The sequence below is a fragment of the Ictidomys tridecemlineatus genome, unplaced genomic scaffold (genome assembly GCF_052094955.1).
Source record: "Ictidomys tridecemlineatus isolate mIctTri1 unplaced genomic scaffold, mIctTri1.hap1 Scaffold_67, whole genome shotgun sequence".
Classification (NCBI taxonomy): domain Eukaryota; kingdom Metazoa; phylum Chordata; class Mammalia; order Rodentia; family Sciuridae; genus Ictidomys; species Ictidomys tridecemlineatus.
The window spans coordinates 1,331,938-1,354,206 of record NW_027524711.1 but is presented as its reverse complement, the minus strand read 5'-3'; the positions used below and the strand labels follow the sequence as shown (position 1 = coordinate 1,354,206).

Below are 22,269 nucleotides of genomic sequence, written 5' to 3'. Positions count from 1 at the left end.
ATAGGTACGGCTCACTTCCTGCCTCCTGAAGGATGAATATGCTATACAGAGCTATGATGGTTTCTACTGAGTGGTAAAATTCACAGAAATTAGACATTACTCATGTCAGAATCATTCCTTGTGCAAAGTTTGATGTAGATGAAGATAAAGTGGTTTCTTGGTCAATAACTGCAATTTCTTTTAAAGTCAGTGGGTTTCTTGTATCTGTAACCACAATAGATTTAAAATACTTTGATGATTGATCTACTCAAATGTTACATTCTCGATAAGAGGGACTAAGAAGAAACATGAACTAGTAACCATTAGAACAGTATGAATCCTATATGTATATCACTTACAGTTCTATTACAGTTGGCCCAGGTTTAATCTCATCCATCTCCATGAAAGCAAAACATTTGGTGCTGGTAAACCTTTTTGTAAGCTTGTAGTGTTTGAATTCAAAGAAGATAGCTGCACCTAAGGAATTAAAACAAACAACATAAGCCAGAGACCACACATTTCTTATGTGTCACCAGAAGCCTATGATTTTACAAAGTAACGTGTCAAACAGTCTGATGACACAACTGTTGATAACTCACTGTGGCTGTCACTCCAAGCTCTGGTACTAGCATGTCTGAGTGACATTTCTCCATATCATTTAATTCTACAAAGTACAACAAAATTTTATAGCAAGAATGTAAGTTATGTACACAGGTAGAATCATAAACTACCAAAGAATATAAAATATTAAATACTACAAGAAAAACAGAAGTTACTTAAGTATCAGCAGTACCTATAAAAATGGTTTCAATAAGCACCAATATTAGATAGAATAGAAATTTAAGAGTTCCTTTAAAAAAAAATTCTACCTTATATCATTTCTCTCCCTCCTGAAACAACCACGCCCAGATTGTCCTTTCCATATTCTTACAAACTAACTGCCAGTTATACTATCTTTTTACCCAATGCATCTTATTGAAAGAAAAAAAATAATTTAACTGTTAGAAAGTAATCATTAGGTTCCTAAAAGGACTTAAGGTAATTATTAGGGAACCTGCTTCCTTAACTCTGTATTATGAGAAAAACTTCCCTATCAAATAATATTTAACCACATTATTACACAACTAGATAATGCAACTGCTAATTCTCATATTTTAAAAAAATTGATTTGACTTTAAGTCAATATTCATAACTATGTGACATAAGATCTTGTGTTAAGTACACTATGAACACAAACCCAGATAAGTACTGTGTCCTTAAGAAGTCAGTAACTGATAATTACAAACCTTTGGTTAATTTTTCAATATGCTTCTGGAGCTCAATGTCCACATTAAAATGAACATATGTATCTTCTTTTCTTGAAGCCACAGGAGTATCTTGCACAGGAGTTAAATCTATGCCATTCAGATCTGGAGAAAAGTTTCTGCTTATGAGCATTCACATATACAGACAGAAAATATAGAAACTGCAAAGGTTACAGTTCCTAAAGAGGCATGGAAAGAGCTGAGAGGAGATTCTCAGGTTAAGAGATTCCTATTTGGTGTGAGCAAGTATGTGACAGTTGTTGAAGTTCATGGGGTATGTGGAGAGAAATGAATATAGACTGGATAGGAGACCTCATGAAGGGGACAAGGAAGCCTTTACATGGCCAAGTGGACAAAACTTGATCTTCATAGTGAAGTGGTAAAAAGAACAAACATGTTTTTCTTAGGGAATAGCCCACTATATTTTTCTATGCAAAAAAAAAAATCTGGAGTATTTAATTTGCCACAATGGAGCTCTGCCACCAATTTCTAACTTTGATCAAGTATGACTTATTTAGAAAAGCCTTTAAACCTAACCTTATCATAATTTCCCTGTTAAGAACCAAAAATGGATGAGAACAGCCAACAAAAACCCTTTTGTTAATGAATAATTTTTCATATATATTATCTAAATTCTGGTTATACTGTTTACAACATACCCTGAATTTACAACAACCAGATGGTACGTTATATATAGTTTTAATTTTCTGGTTTTTAAAATCTCAGTTTAGTCAAATGCAACATGGACTCATTTAATAACTCCTCAGTGTTTATGTGTTATTCATTTATGTGTCTCAAAAAGCTCAAAAACAATTTAGTACATTTAATAATTAAAAAATATTTACATAAAAATATTTCAGTATAACATATTCAAAGGTAATTTAACATTTACAACATCATTAAATATTTTTGTGTTTTAAGTATACTTTCTGAATGAGTATGCAGTTTTACAAATGGCCTATCAAACAATGTAAATATTTTCCAGTATACTATATATTTGATAACTGGTAACATCGGAATTTAAAAGTGTACCAGTATTAGTGCTGTGGATTCTGTTCTTTAAATAAATGTTTTTCTTTGTGGTCAATTGATAAAAGTTTCTCCATTTAATTTCAGCACCAATCTGTTCCTTTGGTGCAAAACTATAGATTAAAATAAGCCGTTTGTACTAACTATAGTTATTTCTGTAAAATGGTATAATTTATTCCTTAATCACATCATCATCCCACGGGATTGCTTTCAGGGCATGGATGTTATGGACGCACCCTACTTCCCTGTCCCCTGATTTTCATCTGCCTCTGTAGGACTCACCTAAGTAGATACCTCAGTAGCACAGGAAGAAGAAGGGGTTGAAGCAGGAGAGATGGGAAAACAGGACATTGGGCTTTGTGGAGAGAAATGAATATAGACTGGGTAGGAGAAGGTGAGGGGTGCTATTGTTAATCTACATCCTGAAGGCTGTAGCTGCTTTTAAGGATAATGTGTATGTTTAGTCTGCACGTTAGATGGAATCTGAAGAGCAAAAATCTATACAAACTCAAAAGCAAAAGTGAGTGTATAAGTAGGAAATATTTTTTGTAAGTCTTTCGAACTATGTTCTGTTATGATCTCTTCTAGGATTTTGCCTCATTATAGAATGCATTAAAGTAAGTTGTCACATATACAAGATCATCCCCTGTCAAAAACTTTGTCCCATATGAGAAAAAACATAATGCAATTTGCCAGTTATTTACCCTTTACACTAACTGTAATATAGGGATCGATGCACTGTCCAGCGTCTTTCAGACCAATTTTCTCAATCCTGATAGTGAGTAATGTCATTCCCGGTTCTGATGGCAACCTTGGTAATAAAGTACCTGGCAACAGAGAAACCTCAATAAAAGTTAGCTCCACCAATAATGCAGAGTAAATACTTTGACAAACAGAAGATATAGCCTACCTCTTAGGAACTAGCTAGGCATTATGTATTTTTATTTCCAAAATTCATGAACATCTGATGTTATACATTTTTAGAAAAATATTTAAATTTACACATAATATATCTGCATTTCCCAACCATACAATCACCTTTAAGCAGAAATAATAATTTCTATAATAATAGTATATAGTATGTATAATAAAAGTATGTTAAAAACATCACTTGAGGAAGCCCAATGATACATAATAGTATAATATGCTCACATAATATTTATATTCAATATGTACTTCTATATTATATTCAGCATCTTAATATGAAGTGGTAGAACAAAGACAAGAAAAGCTTTTAAAATACTTGTTATACTGTTCTAAAGTCTGAGACATTTAATATCACAGTTGATCAATACATTCTTCTCTTTAGTTACTCCTAATAAAGAAAATAATTTACAATTTGATATTTATGTTTTAATTTAACTAGATAGTCTAACTTCTATTCTTCATTCTATTTTGTATGATTTATTCCCTCAGAAATTAGTACTATACAGACTGACATATAAAATGGCCATTTGTATAACTGAACATTTTTTCCAAAACCAACTAAAATTTTTAAAACTAAAACCCACCCAGAACAACATGACAACATTCACCCACCAAGAACATATGAAGGAAGAAATCAACTGTTCAGTATGTTCCCTTTTTTGAAACTACCAATAGAGAACAGATGCAAATAAGCTGATTTTAATCAAGTATGTATACAGAACCTCAAAATACACTTAACAAAAGATTTTGGTTGATGTTTTTCAAGTTTCTATTCAACAATGTGTTATGCTACTTTTAATGATGAGTTATTTGAAATACATGAAGTAATCAACACACTACATTTGAAAATACACATTTGATTGATGGCAAATGTGGCTTGAGGAAATTTTGGGAGGTGATGGGAATGTTCTGAACTTGTATAGTGATGGCAGATGCAAAACTCTATAGAGGTGTCAAAATCGATGAATTTTATACTTACAGAAGGGAAATGTTATGAAATGCAAATTGTACCTCAACAGTGCTGTTAAAAATGTATTACTTTCTAATTTAAACAAATATGAAGACAATACAGACAAATGCAATAATAGGAAGGCCTGGAGGCTGCATTCCACTGTTGCATTAACAAACCTAAATGGGCTCAGGCTGATATCATTAAATATATACATAATACATTTTATGCATCTTCTTTGATTGACAAATGAGGGTACTTTTAGAAGAGGGGCTTGTACCTGGACATCTGGGATGAACTTCAGAAAATTAAGAAACACTTCTGAAATTTTATGAAAAATGTGAATATGTATACATTTATATTTATATATATACATACATATTCATATGTATGTATATCATATATGAATTTTTCTGCAGAAAAGTTCATTCTATTATGTAGTACATGGCTGTATAAATATGCTACAGTTTATGTACACATTCTTGTGTTGATAGACATTTGAATTACTTCAAGTGTTTGGATATAGTTAACAGGCTATTATAAATACTCTTCTAACATCTTCTAGTGCCCATAAGCACCCATTTCTGAAACAGGGGAATCACTAAGTCACCTGGCATGTTACCTCCATACCTACTATGTAATGACAATCCATTTCCCAAGGTGGTTGTGCCAACTTTTATTCCTAGCCCAAGTGCAGTAGTGTTCCCATTGCTCCACATCCTCACTAGGTACTGTTTTCTCAGATTCTTCATGTTAGCCAATTTTGGTATAAAGAGATCAATCATTTTAATTTGCATTCCTCTGAAGATTAATAAGGTTGAGCACCTTTTAGAATAAATCAAATGTATGATTTCCTCTTTTCTGAAGTGTGTTCAATTATTTTGCTCGATTTTCTATTGAGATGTCTATCTTATTGAGCTATAGGAGGTCTCTATTATTTTGCTGGACAAATGTTTTACAAATAGCTTCTTAGTAGTTTTCCTTTATAAAGACTTTTTGTTGAAGTAGAGCATATACATTTTAAAATGCGCAAATTGTTAGTACAGTTTGCTGAACTTCCACAAAGTGAATACACCTGTATAACTAGTATCAGATCTAGGAAAGATATGATCAGCCTCCTGGGAGTGTCCTTCCCCCCACCCTATCCAATTCACTCTTCCAAAAGATAGCAACCATTGCTAACTTCTAACACCAAGTGTTAGTTTTGAATGTTAAGAATGACTTTTCTCTGCCATGGTGTCTTCTGATTATGATAAATACTTACTGCTAGTAATATTAAAATTTCTTAATATCTTCCTTTACAATCAGTGCTTTTTATGTCATATTTAAGAAAACTTACCCCACTCCAAAATCATAAAGGTATTATCTTGAAAGCATAGTTTTGCCATTCACACTTAATTCTATATGTCACATAGAATTATTGACTACGGTGTATAGTAGGAGCTTTAATTTTATTCAATTTCACATAAATACTCAATTGTCTCAGCACTACTCATTAAAAAGACTGACATTTTCCACCACTGATCTGCAGTCCCACCTCAATCATAAATCATGTGGCAATCACTTTCTGAGTTTTCTATTCTGTCTTACCGGACTGTTTATCCTCTTACCACTAATACAGTATCTTAATTCTACAGCTGTATAAAAGGTCCAGGAACTGCAATAAAAATTCAGATGAGTTTCAGAAAGAGTCTATCTTTATAAACTGCTTCTTCTAATTTATGAACTAGTATATATCTTTACATTTTAAAAATCATAACAATTATTTAATAGAATTTTATTTGACCTAAAAGCCTTCAGAAATAAAGACCTACAGATCCAGGGAAAACTCCTGTTTTTTTGTTTATGTTCCATGAAGAATGTATGGCCATGTAGAAATGACTGGAAAAGGGGGTGTGAGCTAATGGTAAAAGGCTGCCAGGGTCCCAGCAAGCCCTGTCTGGTCAGATTCTTCTTGGCCTCTCTGTATAGCTTTCTTTCCTACTGGACCTAAGGCAGGTCCTGTCTGGAATGAGGGTTTGTAAGGGAGGGGTAAGGGAGGGTAGGGGGACAGTAAGGGAATAGCAGGGAGGGAAGGAAAGAGAAAGAGAGAGAGAGCGCTTTCTAGGTTTTATGACTGGCTTTGGGAGAGAAGAATGAATGGACAGGAGGGCAGGAGGAGAGCAGAGGCTTTGCTGCTGAGGTTGCTTTTGGGATTCCAATCTCCTTCAGTTAGAAGTTCTCAGCAGGCCAAAACCTCACCCTTTGGGCTATCATATTCTGATCTGACCCTGCCCACCTTCCCCCTCTCTCTCTCCCTCCTCCTCCCTTTCTCCTTTTAAGAAGGGAATGTGTAGATCTTTCCATCTTCTAAGATCTTCTTTGATTTCTCTCTTTAGGGTTCTGTAGTTTTCATTGTATAGATCTTTGACTTCTTTCATTGATTCTCAAGTATCATTTTTTTTGAGGTTATTGTGAATGGAGTATTTTCCCTCATTTCCTTCTCAGAGGCTTTGTCACTGATATACAGAAATGCCTTTGATTTATGGGTATTGATTTATATCCTGCTCCTTTGCTGAATTCATTTACTATTTCTGGAAAGATCGACCTTGCTCTTGGATAGGCAGAATTAATATTATCAAAATGACCATACTACCAAAAGTGCTATATAGATTTAATGCAATTCCAATCAAAATCTCAATGGCATTCCTCATAGAAATAGAAAAAGCAATCATGAAATTCATCTGGAAAAATAAGAGACCAAGAATAGCTAAAGAAATCCTTAGCAGGAAGAGTGAAGCAGGGAGTATTGCTATATGAGACCTTAAACTATACTACACAGAAATAGTAACAAAAACAGCATGGTTTCAGCACTAAAACAGACTAGTAGGCCAATGGTACAGAATAGAGGACACAGAGACTAACCCACAAAATTACAATCATCTTATTTTAGACAAAGGTGCCAAAAACATGCACTGGAGAAAACTGGAAATCCATATGCAACAAAATGAAATTAAACTCATAACTCTCACCATACACAAAACTTAACTCAAAATGGATCAAGGACCTAGGAATTAAGCCAGAGACTCTTCGTCTAATAGAAGAAAAAAGTAGGCCCTAAACTTCTTCATGTGGGTTAGACCACAACTTCCTTAATAAGACCCCTATGGCACAAGAATTAAAACCAGGAATCAATAAATGGGATGGATTCAAACTAAAAATTTTTTTTGTCAGCAAAAGAAAACAATCCGTGAGGTGAACAGAGAGCCTACATCCTGGGAGAAAATTTTTACCCCTCACACATCAGATAGAGCACTAATCTCTAGGGTATATAAAGAACTCAAAAGCTAAGCACTGAAAAAACAAGTAACCCAATCAAAAAATGGGCCAAGGACTTGAACAAACACTTCTCAGAAGAGGATATACAATCAATCAACAAATATATGAAAAAATTTTCAACATCTCTAGCAATCAGAGAAATGCAAATCAAAACTAAGATACAACTCCAGTCAGAATGGCAGCTATTATGAAGACAAACAACAATAAGTATTGAAGAGGATGTGGGGAAAAAGGCACACTCATACATTGCTGGTGGGACTGCAAATTGGTGCAGCCAATCTGGAAAGCAGTATGGAGATTCTTTGAAAATCTGGGAATGGAACCACCATTTGACCAAGCTATTTCTCTCCTTGGACTATACCCAAAGGACTTAAAAACAACATACTACAGGGACACAGCCACATCAATGTTTATAGCAGCACAATTCACAATAGCTAAACTGTGGAGCCAACCTACATGCCCTTAAGTGGATGAATGGATTTTAAAAAATGTGGCATATATACACTATGAACGTTTTTAAAAGAGAATAAAATCATGGCATTTGCAGGTAAATGGATGGCATTGGAGAAGATAATGCTAAGTGAAGTTAGTCAATCCCCCAAAAACAAATGCCAAATGTTTTCTCTGATATAAGGAGGCTGACTCATAATAGGGTAGGGAGGAGGAGCATGGGATGAATAGATGGATTCTAGATAGGGAAGAGGGGAGTGAGGGAAAGGAAGGAGGCAGGGGATTAGCCTCCTAATGAATGTGATGGACATCATTATCCAAAGAACATGTCTGAAGACACAAATTGGGTGTCAACCTACTTTATATAGAGAGATACGAAAAATTGTGGTATATATGTGTAATAAGAATTGTAATGCAAAAAAAAACAAGTACATGAATAACGTGAATTGGAGTGAACATACTTTATACAAAGTTAAAAAAAATTGTGCTCTATATGTGTAATAAGAATTGTCCATTGTCGTGTATTAAAAAAAATAAAATCAATAAAAGAAAAAGAAGGGAATGGGGAGTGGGTAGAGAAAAACTGTGGAATGAACCCAAACTAACTTTCCAATGCACATATGTGAATACACTATAATGAAACTCATCATTTTGAATATCTATAAGATACTAATTTTAAAAAATGTAAATAAATAGATCAGTAAAGTGGATGAAAGGGAACAGTGGGAGGGAGGATGAGGAGGGTGAAGGGACTGAACTGGAGCAAATTATATTCCATGCATTTATAATTAGTCCAAATGAATCTAATGTCAAGAATAACTATTATGAACAAATGAAAAAAAGAATAATGACTTCACTGTTTTTATAAAATGCATTCTCATAAACAATTCAATTGAGAGAAATGAAAAAAGTAAAAGAGAATGTATAATTCAACATCTCACAAACCATAACAATTGTTAAGTCACTCTTCCATCTTTTTCTCTAATTTCAAGATGGCTCCAGTTTCATTTTCTTTTGATATTCTTTTATTTTTTCAACAAAGGTTTATTTTCTACATAAAATTCTTATATTTCTTTTGTTGAATTTATAATAAGGTCCTTGATATTATTTAATACTACTATAAATATTATAATAGTTCATTTTCTAAGCAACTATTACTTGTTTGAGATAGAATTGATTTGTCTGTACAGATTTTATATCCAGGAACCGCATTATCTTATTAATGAGTTATGAATAGGTTTTTGCATATATTCTCTATATATTCATAAATATGCAAATAAAGAACATCCCCCCTTTTATATTTCATTTTCTTGTCCTAGTGCAGTAGCTAGGGCTTCCAAAACAATGCTGATGAAAAGAAGTAATAGATAATCTTGTTTTGTTCAAATTCATCATTAAATGATTTTGGGCTGTAAATGTCATGTAGCCATGTTTTATCAAGTTAAGGATGTTTTTCTGTTCTTTGCCAAGAATTGTTTAAAATCAAGGCTGTATTTCAAATTTAACTGGAAACTTTTTCTGCATTGTTGACAACTTTATGAAATCTTTCCCCTTAATCTGCTAATGTGAACTACCTTGATAAATTCTGCTAACAATAAATTGAAAAATCACTCATTAGTTCAGGGAGATTTTCTGAATTATTTTCCACAGCATCCTCTGTTTATTCCGTCAATCTTCATTTGGCAGTTACATTATTTCTAACTTTTTATCATTATAAAAAACACCTAAACAGAGAATCTTGTGTATATGCATATGTTTTCCCCTCTTTTTCCTGTATTTTGGGGGTGCATCTTCAGAGTAAATTCTCAGGAATGGGATTGCTAAGGAAAAAATATGTACTTATATTTTGTTAGAGAATGCTCAATTCCCCTCCAAAGGAACTGTACCATTTTTCTATTCCCACCAGTGATTAATAAGTATCTATTTCCCCTAAGACTCTCCAACAGTAGCTTTAATTTATGTTTTTATTAAAAATAAAGTTGAGTATCTTTTTATATGTTTAACGGGTATTTTTAAAATGTGTGTGTGTGTGTGTGTGTGTGTGTGTGTGTGTGTGAACGCTCACGCGCTTGCTCATATTGTCTGTTCCTCTCATGTATTCTGCTTTGGTTATTACAATTAAAATTTTTCTTTATACATTAAGAATGTTGGGTTGGGATGTAGCTCAGTGGCAAAGTGTCTGCCTTGCATTTGCAAAATCCTGGAATCGAACCCCAGTTCTAAAAAAGACAAAAAAGAACCCACCCCACCCCACCCCCAAAAACCCCCAAGAATGTTACCTCTTTTATGTATTACCTCTTTACTACCTGTTTTGACATTCAAAAGATGATTGCTTTACAACTTTCAAAAAGTCTTTTTGATGTTAAGATTATTTTTTGCCAAGTTGATATTAAACTTGTTGTTACTTTGGGGTGAGTCAATTTTATAAGCTGTCATTATCTAGATCTTTCAGTTGAAATGGTAGGGCTGATGCTACATTCCTTACCAACAATCTTTTTGCCTGAGACTACACAGTAAGGTTTAATGTAATCATTATGCTTCAGATAATTTAATATGGAGGCAGTGATTTCAAGTCTGAATTTCTTGTTTAATTCAAGGTAGAATGTCAAACATTGTGTTCCATAATGAAGGAAGCTGACTGTAATTAAGATCATAGATTACATAGAAAGGTGCCTATTTAAGGTGTTTCAGAATGCTCTATGATGTGCTCTCTCTACATGGTCAACTCCTACATACTCAGTGAGTCCTAAATCTGGCCAGATTTATTGAACTCCCTCAGCCCTTCTTTTTTGCCAACCTACGACATTGGTGCACATCTCTAATCATAATCATGTGCTTTTGGCTCTGTCTTGCTGACTACACAATAAGCATCCTGAAAGGTGTGGGAACTGTTCCTTTTGTGGTATGCACAAGGAATAAACAGATCTTTGTTGAAGAAATATTTTATTGAATGAATGAATGAATTTCCAGTTCTAGAGGTTATCATGCTCTAGTAAACAAATGGCTAGAGAATCTATATCAATGAGTGAAGAAATAATAAACATAAAAGAAGATCAAATACTAGAATAATACCATACCATCTATAGCTCCCAGGTAGATGAAAAAGGGTGCATGTTTTTGCATCAAAGATAGAACCATGATAGTTGTAAATTGAGCCAATGCATTAAAAGGAAGATTTCTAAGTGAAGAATTAACATATCCAATTACATAGTGTAATATGAGAACAAGTCAACTACATTCATAAAATTCGAAGACTAACAAGGATAAGAAAGAAAACACTACACACAATCCAGTGTAAACTGTGCTATTCCAGCTAGATCATCTGCTCTCAGATCTAGAGCAAAGATCAGAAGAAATGTTCTTCCACATGGAACTGCTATGTAAATAAGAAATAGCTAACACCTGTGAGTATTTGTGTTGTGCCACATACTATCCTACTCCTCTCATCTAATCCTCACAACAATAGTTTAGTTCTATTTTTCAGAGGTGAAAAGTGAGGCATAGAAAAACAAATTATCCATAATCACACAGCAGTTTGGCTACAGAGTCCATGCTTTTAACCATCATGTCTCATTTTAACATTTTTATTTTAATTGTCCCTAAAGCCTTAAAAGGAACTGCAGGAGAACCTCCCCATCTCAAGCTTCTGCAAAGTTCCTTTTGCCATGTAAACATAACAGTCACAGGTTCCCAGGATTAGAATATAGACATTTTTGTGAGGCCACTATTTGTGCCTCATACTTTTAAATATGGAAAACTCTAAATGGCTACAGCTGTCCAAACCAAGTTTTCAATAACATCCCAGGGATGTTATTGAGCTGTCACTAAGAACTCCCAAGTAAGGGATTGATTAAAAAATAGTAACATTTGAACTTTGTACACTGAGCAGTGCACATTCACAGGAATGGACAGAGACTGAGTAGCCCAGATAGCAATATGATAGGTCTTTAACACTCATATAGCAGTGAGCAGCAGGACTGTGTTCATTTGGTTAATTCCACTTTCAGTTTTTACTGCAAGACAAAGGAAGCCATTGGTAGCTGGTGAGCCCCAAGTTGTACTGAACACAGAAAGCATGTCTTTTTCTGACTTATCTGCCCCCAACCACCTCTTATGCACCAACCAGAGCAAGCATGCTCTCACTGGTGTCAAAAAGAGTTGGAAGGAATTACTGAATTCAGTGTGATTTTCTGTGAGAGGAAGATTCTAAGCCTAAACCTAAAGACAACTCTGATAAAATAATGACAATGAATTGGAAGGTTTGGAACCATTTTACCACACTACTGTAATAGGGGATACCAAAAAGTCCATCTTGTTGATGGAAACTGTTTATTAACAGGTGGTACTTGGGTAAAAACTTAAGTTGCTCTATTTCATTGTGCTTCATCTGTGGAAAACAATTTATGAAGGTAGCTATGGATCCCCAAAATGGCTGTTTGTTAAACAGGTCCATCTCTGTCAATGCTTTTAGGACAGAGATGGACCTGATATCTAAAATGTAAACTAAGCATTATCATATGTTCTTTGCTTAAGAATGTTTTAAAAACTGTGTAAAAGCATCTGACCTAGCCAAGAATGTTACAGCAACTGCCACTGTGGAGAGGAAAGGGAATTGTGCAAGTAAGGCCTCTGCCTCTGCTGGTCACCCAACAGCACTGACACAGACTGAGCAATGAAACACCACTGTACCTGCAACAGGTACAGAAAAACAATGGGAGAACATCTGAAGCCCCTCACCCCCCCCCGCCCATAACTTCTTTGTTCCAAGAGGGTGCTGAGAAAAATGAAGGTCTAAGTATCAAGTAGGATGGCCTCACATTCAATAGTCTCTGTGTAGCCATAGAGATCATGGAGAATCAGACAATAAAAGGACCACCAACCCGAGGATGAGTCTGGAGTGACATGGATATGAAGGTCAGTGGGATCCTTAAGGCCCTGTCCTCACATGCAGAAGAGGAAGTCATTCTTTTCTTTCAACTTTTTATTTTTGCTTTTTAAAAATTTCTATTGTTTATATCTCATATCATACCATAAGGACAATTTCTAGTCCAAAATTGGAAATGGCATGACAGTCTTTGTTCCAAAATAGTACATTATTGTCTAGGTAAGAACATTAAAAGAGGAAAATTACCAAAGATTATATTTTTTTTTAAAACACTGATTTGAATTTGCTTTTTACATGATATTGTACAAATGTTTGTCACAGGCATTTACTTCAATAAGAGGTGAGTCAGTCTTCATTTTGCCTTGGTGCTTGGTGAATTAAATGTCATGAATAAGGAGTACAAAATTTGTTGTCCATGCTTTTAGGACAGAGATGGACCTGATATCTAAAATGTAAACTAAGCATTATCATATGTGTGTGATTATATATTTATGTCTTCTTTGTTTTAGATTTATCATACTTGCAATTAAATTCAGATGTTTGATACTACCAATTCAAAGTCTGTCACACACATTTTTTAAGTGCACATTTCTTTGTAATTTTAAAATCCAATAAAAAGGATATATATAAAATAATATTTTCTATTATTTTGGGATAATTTTAACATAATTTAAAATAATGGTATTGTCAAATCATTATTTGGTCATAACATTTTGTAAATGGCACAAAACATGAAATGGGTCTTAAAAATCTAGCAAGAGAAAAATTTTGCAATTTGTACTGCACATCTGCAATTTGTACACACATACAAATTGTGTGAAAATATGAAAACACATGCACAATTTCTTTTGGTTGGTAACTGATTAGTAGTTGAGGAACTGCTCCAACCTTTCAAGATAAAGAGTAAAATCATAAGAAGTTTATTCACTTTGAAATTATATTAAAAGTTTGATAAAAATCTTAGGGGTCATTAGCATTCAAACAATAATATTTCTAGGTCTGTCAAAAATTATACTTTATTAAAGTTGTTTGTATATAGGTTATATGAGTATATTCTTGTTTTTATTTTCTTTATTGACTGGTACTAGAAATATGTATTTTTCTGTGTTCAGAAATATGTGATTTGGATAATGGCTGAATTCTTAAGTGTCACCATCGTATCTGGAAAAAAATAATAAATACTCTCACAAAACCTAAGATGAATCAGTGGGTATATGCTTCATACATAGATGCCATTTAGCATGCAAGGAAGAGTTACTACAGGTGTTGGGTTAAAAATTTGAGTGGCCAGAGGACTTTCAAGAAAAAGCAGGCCTGGGGCTGGGGATGTGGCTCAAGTGGTAGCGCGCTCGCCTGGCATGCCTGCGGCCCGGGTTCGATCCTCAGCACCACATACAAACAAAGATGTTGTGTCCGCCAATAACTGAAAAATAAATATTAAAATTCTCTCTCTCTCCTCTCTCACTCTCTCTTTAAAAAAAAAAGAAAGAAAAAGCAGGCCAGATGTTGCTTAGAGCCTTGATGAAGAGCCTACTCAATAGACATTTCCTATGAACCAATTTCTGCAAAGCTCTGGAGAAAACCTTTTGACTTCAAGTGACAAGATTCATGGATTAAAAAACAAAACAAACAAAACAAAACAAACTGAGCCAGACATAGTGCTGCATGCCTGTAATCCCAACAACTTGGCAAGTTAAGGCAAGAGAGGCCAGTGTGGGCAACTTAGCAAAACCCTGTTTCAAAATAAAAAAATAAATCAAAGAGCTGGGGATGTAGCTAGGTGGTAGAGCATCCCTGACTTCAATCCCCAGTACTACAAACAAACATGTAGAAACAAATTATAAAAAAGAAATCTTTCAAAACTGCTTGAGAGTAATAGAATATTAACAAGCCTTAAAACTATTGAAAAACAGCTAGGAGAACTACCAGATAACATTGAATGGTATTTTCCTTTCCTTTCAATATAAGTACATGACTGGATGAGGGACTCTGGCTTTGACTGTTTGGCTCAGTCTGAGAATTTGAGACTTTGAGAGAAAGGATGTGCTCGGAGAGCCAGAGTCTATCTGCACACTTTGGTGGTATTTACTGTTTAACCCTAAATATATTCTGAAATTCTGTGAAATAAGGATGCCCTAATATTCATGGAACAGCAATGAATATTTTGTTGCAGTTTTCAACTTCCTATACGCATGGGTAAGAAAAAAACTGCACTTTAGCTGAAAATGAAATACATATTTGCTTAACTCTCAAGTTCAACTCAGAATTGAATATTTATGCAGGAAAGAAACAAGTACAGGTTTAATATTAAAGAAGTAAGATTTACTCTTCATTTTGAGTTTCAAAAAAACATTTTTTGTACATATCTAAGACTATATAAAAGATGAATAACCAATACAAATCTAGAATAATGTTGAGATTGCTAGGCTTATGTTTAGGTCACTCAGAAACTTTTTTTTAAATTTTGTCTAAAATTGTGACATGGCTATTTGTGCACGTGGTACTAGGAAATGAATGTAGGGCTTCACACAGGTGAGGCAAGCACCCTACCACTGAGCTACATCCCTAGTTCTTTCTATTTTGAGACAAAGTCTCTCTAAGTTGCCCCCACTGGCCTCAAACTTGCAATCCTCCTGCCTCAATTTCTCAAGTAGCTAGGATTATAAGCATATAATCCTGGCCAGCTATTTTTTTTTTAAATTTGTATTACTTTGGTTTATCATTTAGAAGCTTTAATATTCAACATGATAAATAAATTTTCAGGTAATAAATAATAGGTTATAAATTTTTATCCTCTATTTAAATGAAATCTACTGAGATTACCTTAAGAAAATTAAACTACTATATGGACTTAAGCCAGTTAGTGTTTAAAGCAGTACAAAAAAGTTACTGTCTTATGAGAATTGAAGGCTTTGAAAATGATAATAATGTCAAAGAAAGGTTCAACAATTTTTTATTCTTTTCAAGAAAGGTTGGATAAAAATCCATTTTTGATTTTAAATGGGAATAAACTACTCTTGATCATACCATATTCATATATTATACTTTATCTCATTAGCTTAACAGTAGTAGTGTTTACCATGTGTGTTTGTCAAAACTTATAAAGCTGTACATTAAAAAAGATGCCTTTTATATATGTAAGGGACACCTTAATAAATCTTTTTTTAAAAAGATCACAATAAGCTAGATGCTATAGCACAAGCCTGGAATCCAGGTGACTTGGGAGGCTGAGGCAGGAGGATCCCAAGTTTAAGACTAATCTCAGCAACTAAGTGAGGCCCTAAGCAACTAAGTGAAATCCTGTCTCAAAATAAAAAATAAAAAGGGCTGAGGATGTGGCTCACTGGTAAAGTACCCCTGTGTTAAATCCTCAGTACCAAAAAAAAAAAAAGTACAACAAACTTACAATTATATAAATTACATAAAATAAAGGTAATAAAAATGTTATAATTCTTAGAAGCACCCTGCCATGATAATGTAGACACAACAGCCTTATCACGAATGAAAGCTTGGATGTCCACAGTATAACAATTTTTTCCCATTCTACAATTAAGTTAAAGGTCAAATTGTCCTTCAATGACATGTTCAATTTTATAATGACACAGGCCCTGGAAAATATGATCAAAAATCAAATATAGCCAATTGAACTATATGTACTCTTTCTTACTTTGAGGAAAATAATTCATGGAATAGAAAGGTTTAGTGAGCTTTCTGTATCTCTGAAATAAAATACCAAAATGCTATATCAGAATAAAAAAATCTAATTACTTTGGGCTTAATCTTTCATAGCAAATAGACTTAATTTACAGAGTTTCTTTTCAACTCAGCAACCTGAACCCCATAAAGACCTGTCCATTTCATGACTTACATCATCTGCTTTAAGGATCTTGTTTGCTACAGAAGTATAACTAGTGAACAAATAACCAAACCCAGAAATTTATAGAACTGGAATCTATTTCAATTACAGCATGTGGTTTGAAAAGGAAATAAAAAATGCAGAAAAATTTTAGCAAATTTATTTACCTCATCATCTCAGCAATCTTGAATTTCCTACAAATATAACAAGTAAAATATAGCTCTTTATTCATAAAGACAAGCAGATTGGAAATAATTACCTTGTACCAAAGAAACACTAACAATAACATTTTATAGTGATTGTAATTTTTCTAATAATCCTATGGTGTAGGACTGTTAGCATCATTTATAGGTGATAATGAAAATACAGTAGCCACCACTACCCCAGCAAATGAAAAGTATAATGCCAAATGATTTGTATGTGGTGCCTAATTTTCATTGTAACCCTATGAATTAGACATTGTCAACATCTCCTTTTATAAAGAATTAAGTACAGTCACTTAACTACTGATTGGCAGATGTTAGACTCAAAAGCGCAGGTATCTTATTGGTCTAAGCCTATACTGTTTATATTTCAAACGTCTTCTACCAAAGAGTATTTAAATTACTGGAATATGACTTTAATTATGAAGTTTTCTGGATGATATGTATATTATATTTAATTATACCATAAAGCATAGAGTCTTTTAAAAAAATGCATCACAATAGTACAGTGCTATTTCTACACTTCCAAAAATGAACTAATTCATCAGAAGTAAAAACTGTGCACTGTATAAGAACAGAAGAAAGTATAGAAGTAGAAGAGGCAAATAATTTACTCAGGGTGCTTGACTAGGGTATTTTACAACCTTGTCAAGATCTTCCAAAAATAAAAAGGACTTGCTATGTATTCTTTATTTCCCTGTTAAGGGCAACTGTTTAGTATCTATTCCTCCAGGTCCAGGTTTCACAATCATATATGATTATTTAAAGAACAGCTAGATATATAAAGAAAAGAATTAACATAGCAAACAGTTACTCTAGAAAGCCTACTTACAATGTTGGTCTATGGCTAGCATCTGGGAACCTGGATTTCAGCAGGATTCCCATGATGCCCTGTTAAGAAGATCACTGTGCCTAAACCGTCCATGCAAACAATATGGTTTGTGCTGAACACTTGCTTTCTTCCTGGAGTCTGTAGTTTTGGTTCATGCTAACCCCAATAAGTGTCTTGTGCACTGAATCTCTACAGTGCTTCCACAATAGACAATATTTTTTCATTTCACAGGTGTGAAAGAATGTTGAGAGAATCAAATACATATTTGACTCTGCTGGGAGAGGACTCTTAGAAGTTTGGTTTCCTCTGGAATTTGCCTGTGTGCCTTTACCCTTTGCTGATTTTGTTCTTGTGTTTTCTTGTTGTAATGACTCAGAATACAACTGTGAGTACAGCTATATGCTGAGTCCTGTGGGTCTTCCTAGCCAATCACTAAACATGGGATGTTTTGAGGATCCCTGACACAAATAGTAAGATACTTTCACAATAAACCGATAGCTACCGCTAACAGAATGGCCATGATAATTTGCTTAAGATTGGCAAACCTGGAGATGTTTTACCCGCCACTAACAAGTACAAAAGTAAGTTCCAAACACCTGACCTTGAATTATATAATGTACATTTTTTGTACCCACCAGGCACTCTAGCAGGAAAAGAATTAGGAGACCCTGCTCCAGCACCACCTTCTTCTTCATCTTCTTCAAATTCCAAATGCTCTTCCTCACCAGGGGCTAAAATTCTCCTATATAGAAAAGGACAGAAAAATTAGTGAGCTACTCCACTTAATACACCAGCTAACCCTCATAGCCACTAACTTCCCAGATAAGATGCTGATTATTAGGTTGATGTTGATATAAATGTCAATGTCAATCATCTCATTGCTACCAGTCATATCACCAATACCAAATTTGATAGGGAAAAAAATACAGAAATATTTGAAAAACAGGCATAAAATAGATAATAAAATCAGAAGACAAAATATGGATGCTTATTTATTTACCTTAATGGGCTAGGCTGAACATCAAATGGAAATTCTTTATTATATGTGAGAATATTTTTTAGGACTAGAATAAAGACATAGACAAACATTAGTCTTATATCTTAGTCTTACATGTTATGTAAGTCTTATATATTAGTTAGTCTTATATGTTATATCTTAAATTGATACTTTTAATCATATTTTATAGTGTATTAAGCACACATTAATATATGTATTTTAAATTCCGAGCTTCACTATCATTTTAAGACTCTGCAATTGACTACTGAGTGTCTTAGCAAAATAAAAATGTCCATAGTGGACTGCAGGTACCAGTATTTTGAGAGTACTGTAAGATCTCCAAGGAAAGTCTCAGAGCCTTCATAGAAAATGAACCATAAAATAGTTCTCCAATGTACAAGGTCCTAGGTGATATGGGGTACCAGTGAAAGAGAATACCTCTTCTCCTGAAGTATTTTAATTAAAAGATTGATACTGAAGATGACTAATTAAAGAGAAATAGATAATCACATCTTATTCTTTATCCTAAATAGATTTCCCTCAATACTTATCACACTGGTAAGGTTTGTAGCAGCAAGGTTATAATTCCAATATTCCTTTTATGATGAAATTTATTGTATATGTGTGCACACATATATACATGCATATATATATATATATGTGTGTTTGTGTGTATATATATATATATATATATATATATATATATATATATATATATATTTACACCTGTGTACACACACATACACATACACACACATACACACAGCAGACTTTCTCCTCAGGGAAGTCATCAAACAACATAATGCTATCACCTCTTGTGTCCTGGTTGATTACTTTCTGGCATGTAAGCCTACAGACAGATGTTCTACAATTCTATCTGTATCTGGAAAAGTATTTTATGAAATTTATTGTTTCATTTCCCAATTTATGGGTTCCTAGTGACTACCTGCAATTATTTCAAGGTGAATATTTAGCATTATTAATTGGGCAACCCATGGTTTTTACTCTAATTACTCAGACTTTAATTTTGGAGTCTTACAGATTTCAGTTAAAAGGAGTATGGCATATTGGGTTCCTAAATAAGGAAATTCAAAAAGAACAGGTTGTAATTACATAACTTATTCCAATAGGAGTCAATCATCCAGTGAGAAAGAAGTTGGAAACTTGTACCCAGATTCTCATTACTCACTCTTATTCTCTCTCCCTTTAGCTCTTCTTCATCCTTTATCTCTTTCTTCTTCTCAACAAATACATACCGAGTACTCACAATGTTCCAATTACTGTTTTAGGTGCTAAAGATACACAGTAATCAAGAACTCATATTTGGACCTTAGACCTTACTAAGGAAAAGTAGACAATAAATATGCCAACAAATAAACAAGATAATGTAAGATGTGATTAGTGGTATGAAGGATACAAGCAGGATGCTGTGTAAAAGCAGAGAGAACCTGGTAGAGTAGCTAAGGTAGACAGGGTGCCTTTCAAAACTAAACTGTAAGAAGACATTTGAGCCAAGACCTGAGATGAGAGGAATCATCCATAAGTGGCTCTAGCATAAGGCTTCCCAGGTATTAAATAACAGGCTGGAGCAACAACAAAGGTTCCAAGTAGGAAACAGTTTGCCTTATTCAAGGCACAGAAAGGACTGTGGAAACTTAAGTCTGACAAGCAAAGGGGAAGCAGCAGGAGATCAAAGTAGAAGGTTTAAACCAAAACCTAGCCCTACAATTACAACAATAACTTGAACATTTACATAAATACTCTAATCTCCCCAGTTCTAAAATGAGAATGCTACTTCCTTTACAGGCTATTGAGAGAATTACAGCCTAAATAAATGTATACAAAATGGCAAGGGAAAATCTAAAATGGACATTCACTCTCTCCATGACCTTTTTGATCTAGTTGACTAGAATCCTAATATTTCTTATCTCACTAAGAAGTACTGTTTATTTTTTAATACAAGAACATCTTTTCTATACTTCTGCATGATCATTGTTACTAAACTATTAAATCAACTCAAAATTAATAAGTAATATTAATAAATATTGATCACTTACACAACAATGGAATAGATACCAAGAATGGGGAGCAGGTAACAAAAAGATCATGTCTCACTCATACCAGAAACAAACACACAGAAATGATCATATTGTAATAAGAGTTTAATGAAATGAGCAAAAAAAATCAACCATTAAAAATGTATATAACAATAATTTTTAAAAGCTGATCCTGTTATGGTGGCATGTGTCCGTAATCCCAGGTACCAAAAGCCTGAGTCAGGAGGACTAGAAGTTCATCTGCCTAAGCAATGTAGGGAGACCCTGTCTCAAAATAAAAATAAAACAATAAAAGGGCTGGGGTTGTAGTTCAGTGGTAGAGTGCTTGCCTTGCACATGTGGCAATGGGTTCAATCCTTAGCACTACATGAAATGAATAAATAAAATAAAGGTATTGTGTCCATCTACAACTAAAAATGTTTTAAAAAATAAAAATAAAAAGGACTGGAAATATAGCTCAGTGGTAGAGCACCCCTGGGTTCAATCCCCAGTACGTCAAAAACAAACAAAAAAGTTTAAAAATATCTTGGTTATTAAGAATATCTTGGCTGAGTGTGGTAGTGCACACCTGTAATCCCAGAGGCTTAGGAGGATTAAGAATTCAAAGCCAGCCTCAGCAAAAGTGAGGCATAAGCAACTCAGTGAGACCCTGTCTCTAAATAAAATACAAAATAGGGCTGGGGATGTGGCTCAGTGGTTATCTTGCATTTGTATTGTAACAGAATAATTAAATAGTATTTTCATTTCTTTGGTATCAAAGCTCTGAAGAGGAAGTATTTGCTTTAGAATAATAGCTTTGTTATATTATTTTTACAAGTTAAAGTACTATGAAACATTTAATTTATGTGAATAGCTTTAGAACAAATTTAAATAGCTTTAAAACAAATTCTGTTTTACTTTCTACAACTGTATTATAGGTTTACATTTTCAACAACTATGGAATAACAGATTCTATTGTTCTTTTAAAATAGCTTAAACTTTACATAGAGTTTTCTTTCTACCAATACTAGCAATGATGTCTTAGGAGGAATTGAAGAGGAGCTTGAATTTTACAAAAGACATTATCATAAGTATGAAGCATGTCATGGGTTGGAGATTCATTGGCTGATTTGGTAGGACTTACACACTTTGGATCACTACATGGCAGACATCTGAAGCTACTCCACCATGGAAAATTCAGGACTCCCAGCCTTTCTCTTGGAGCACAGACCTACCAACCTCCTGAAGCTAACCCTCAAAAGATGACACACAGGCAAATATCAAAATGCATTTTGCTTTTGGTGACTGACGTGTTTCATTTTTGTGGTAGGAAAATGGGCAGCTGCCTCAATTTTGAAAGGTTATTTTTTAAATTATAGGAAAAGATTCCTTCAAAACATTCAAATCTATTTAACTCAACACAATCTTGCCAAGTTTATACTACACTTAAAGCATTCAATAGGCTCTGGGGTGGGAGAAGAGTTCATTCAAATCTCTTTGAGGA

The 22,269-nt window shown here is 33.9% G+C and overlaps 1 protein-coding gene across 1 annotated transcript; it reads right to left on the bottom strand.

Annotated features, from left to right (window-relative positions):
- Positions 1–319: 319 nt before the first annotated feature.
- On the bottom strand, positions 320–18,821 carry LOC144374389 (axin interactor, dorsalization-associated protein-like). The gene is made up of 5 exons (XM_078037234.1): positions 18,733–18,821; positions 18,368–18,474; positions 3,017–3,139; positions 1,266–1,388; positions 320–456 (listed from the first exon to the last, which is right to left on the bottom strand). Exons 1-5 carry the CDS (start codon positions 18,819–18,821, stop codon positions 335–337), a joined length of 564 nt encoding a protein of 187 aa, XP_077893360.1. The 3' UTR covers positions 320–334.
- Positions 18,822–22,269: the final 3,448 nt, after the last annotated feature.